Raw genomic sequence first — 1,491 nt, 5'->3', positions numbered from 1 at the left:
TTTTAATGAAGATAGTAAAAGAGTGCAGCTGTGGGAAGATTTGGAAGATATTTCAGCACAAGTGCAGGGACTGTGGGAGACTTCAACGATATCCTGCTCTCAAATGAAAGAGTTGGAAGGAGAAGTACCAAAGCTCCTACCCAATAATTTAGAGATTGTGTGGATCATTGTCAACTAGAAGACTTAAAACATTATGGGGCCTTCTTTACCTGGAATAATAAACAACAGCCGGAAGATAGAGTTTTTTCTAAGATTGATCGTGCCTTGGTCAATTCTGCTTGGGTTGATTCTTTCCAACATTCTGAGGCGGTTTTCTTACCTGAAGGTAATTTTGACCATAGTCCCATCTTAGTTTCTTTACACCAAGATGTGGTTTGTGGGAAAAAAACCTTTTAGGTACTTTAGTATGTGGAAAGATGCTGTGAATTTTGATGCAAAAATTGCTAAAAGCTGGCAGGAAGGAGTTGTAGGGACTGATATGTTCAAACTGACAGTGAAGTTAAAGCGGCTGAAACAGGTGCTTAAGAGTATCAATAAGGAAGGTTTCAATGACCTTCAAAAGAAAGAAATGCTAGCTAAAGAAGTCTTACTGGAATTGCAGGGCAAAGTCAATACCGATCCACTTAACAGTAAACTTCTGCTCGAGGAACAAGCAACCAGGGAGCAGTATACTAAAATTTACAAGGCCTATTCTCTTTTTTTAGCTCAAAAAGCTAAAACCTCTTGGGCTAAAAATGGAGATGAAAACACAGCTATATTTCATGCTTCTTTGAGGGCAAGGTTGACCCAAAATTGAGTCTTTTCTATTGAAGATGAACAGGGTAACTGGTGTGATACACCAGAAAGTGTTCAAAATGCTTTTTTGCAATACTTTCAGCAGCTGTTAGGCTCTACAATGTCTCAAAGATCTCAGGTGAATCAAAGCATTATTGATCTTGGCCCAAAGATCTCGGACATGCACTTAAATCTTCTCCAAGCAGATTTCACAGCTCAAGAAGTAAAAGAGGCAATATTTTCTATTCCAGGTATGAAGTCTCCAGGTCCTGATGGCTTTGGTAGCAGCTTCTATCAAGACAATTGGAATCTGGTAGGTGCTGAAGTTGAAGCTGCAGTACTTTCTTTCTTGAATTCAGGGAAACTTCTCAAAGAAATCAATGCTACTACTATCACAATTATTCCAAAGAGTAGTTGTCCTCGAAGTGTAAGTAATTTTTGCCCTATTTCCTGCTGCAATGTTATCTATAAAGCTGCATCAAAAATGATTTGTTCGAGATTGCGGAGAATTCTCCCTGATTTAATTATTGAAAATCGGGGGGGGGGGGGGGGGGTTGTTCATGGTAGATATATTGCCCACAACATCATGGTGTGGTCAAGATTTGGTGAGATTGTATGGGCGGAAAAATTGTAAACCTAGCTGCATGATCAAAATTGACCTAAGGAAAGCATATGATACAATCGATTGGAGCTTCATTGAAGAGATGCTCAAGGCCT

General features: G+C 39.4%; 1 protein-coding gene across 1 annotated transcript; it reads left to right on the top strand.

The window, feature by feature from the left end:
* The first annotated feature begins 367 nt into the window (after window positions 1–367).
* Window positions 368–1,262, top strand: LOC133792064 (uncharacterized). Its single transcript, XM_062229970.1, has 3 exons — window positions 368–775; window positions 878–1,201; window positions 1,248–1,262. Exons 1-3 carry the CDS (start codon window positions 368–370, stop codon window positions 1,260–1,262), a joined length of 747 nt encoding a protein of 248 aa, XP_062085954.1.
* Window positions 1,263–1,491: the final 229 nt, after the last annotated feature.

Source organism: Humulus lupulus, chromosome 7 (assembly GCF_963169125.1).
Source record: "Humulus lupulus chromosome 7, drHumLupu1.1, whole genome shotgun sequence".
Taxonomy (NCBI): domain Eukaryota; kingdom Viridiplantae; phylum Streptophyta; class Magnoliopsida; order Rosales; family Cannabaceae; genus Humulus; species Humulus lupulus.
Note: the sequence above shows the minus strand (reverse complement) of the source record. Positions and strands in the feature narration are given on the sequence as shown.

Coding starts and splice junctions, on each gene's coding strand:
- LOC133792064 (XM_062229970.1), top strand. CDS start 368: ATGTGGTTTGTGGGAAAAAAACCTTTTAGGTACTTTAGTATGTGGAAA. Junction 776..877: donor TATTTCATGCTTCTTTGAGG/GCAAGGTTGACC, acceptor CAATACTTTCAG/CAGCTGTTAGGCTCTACAAT.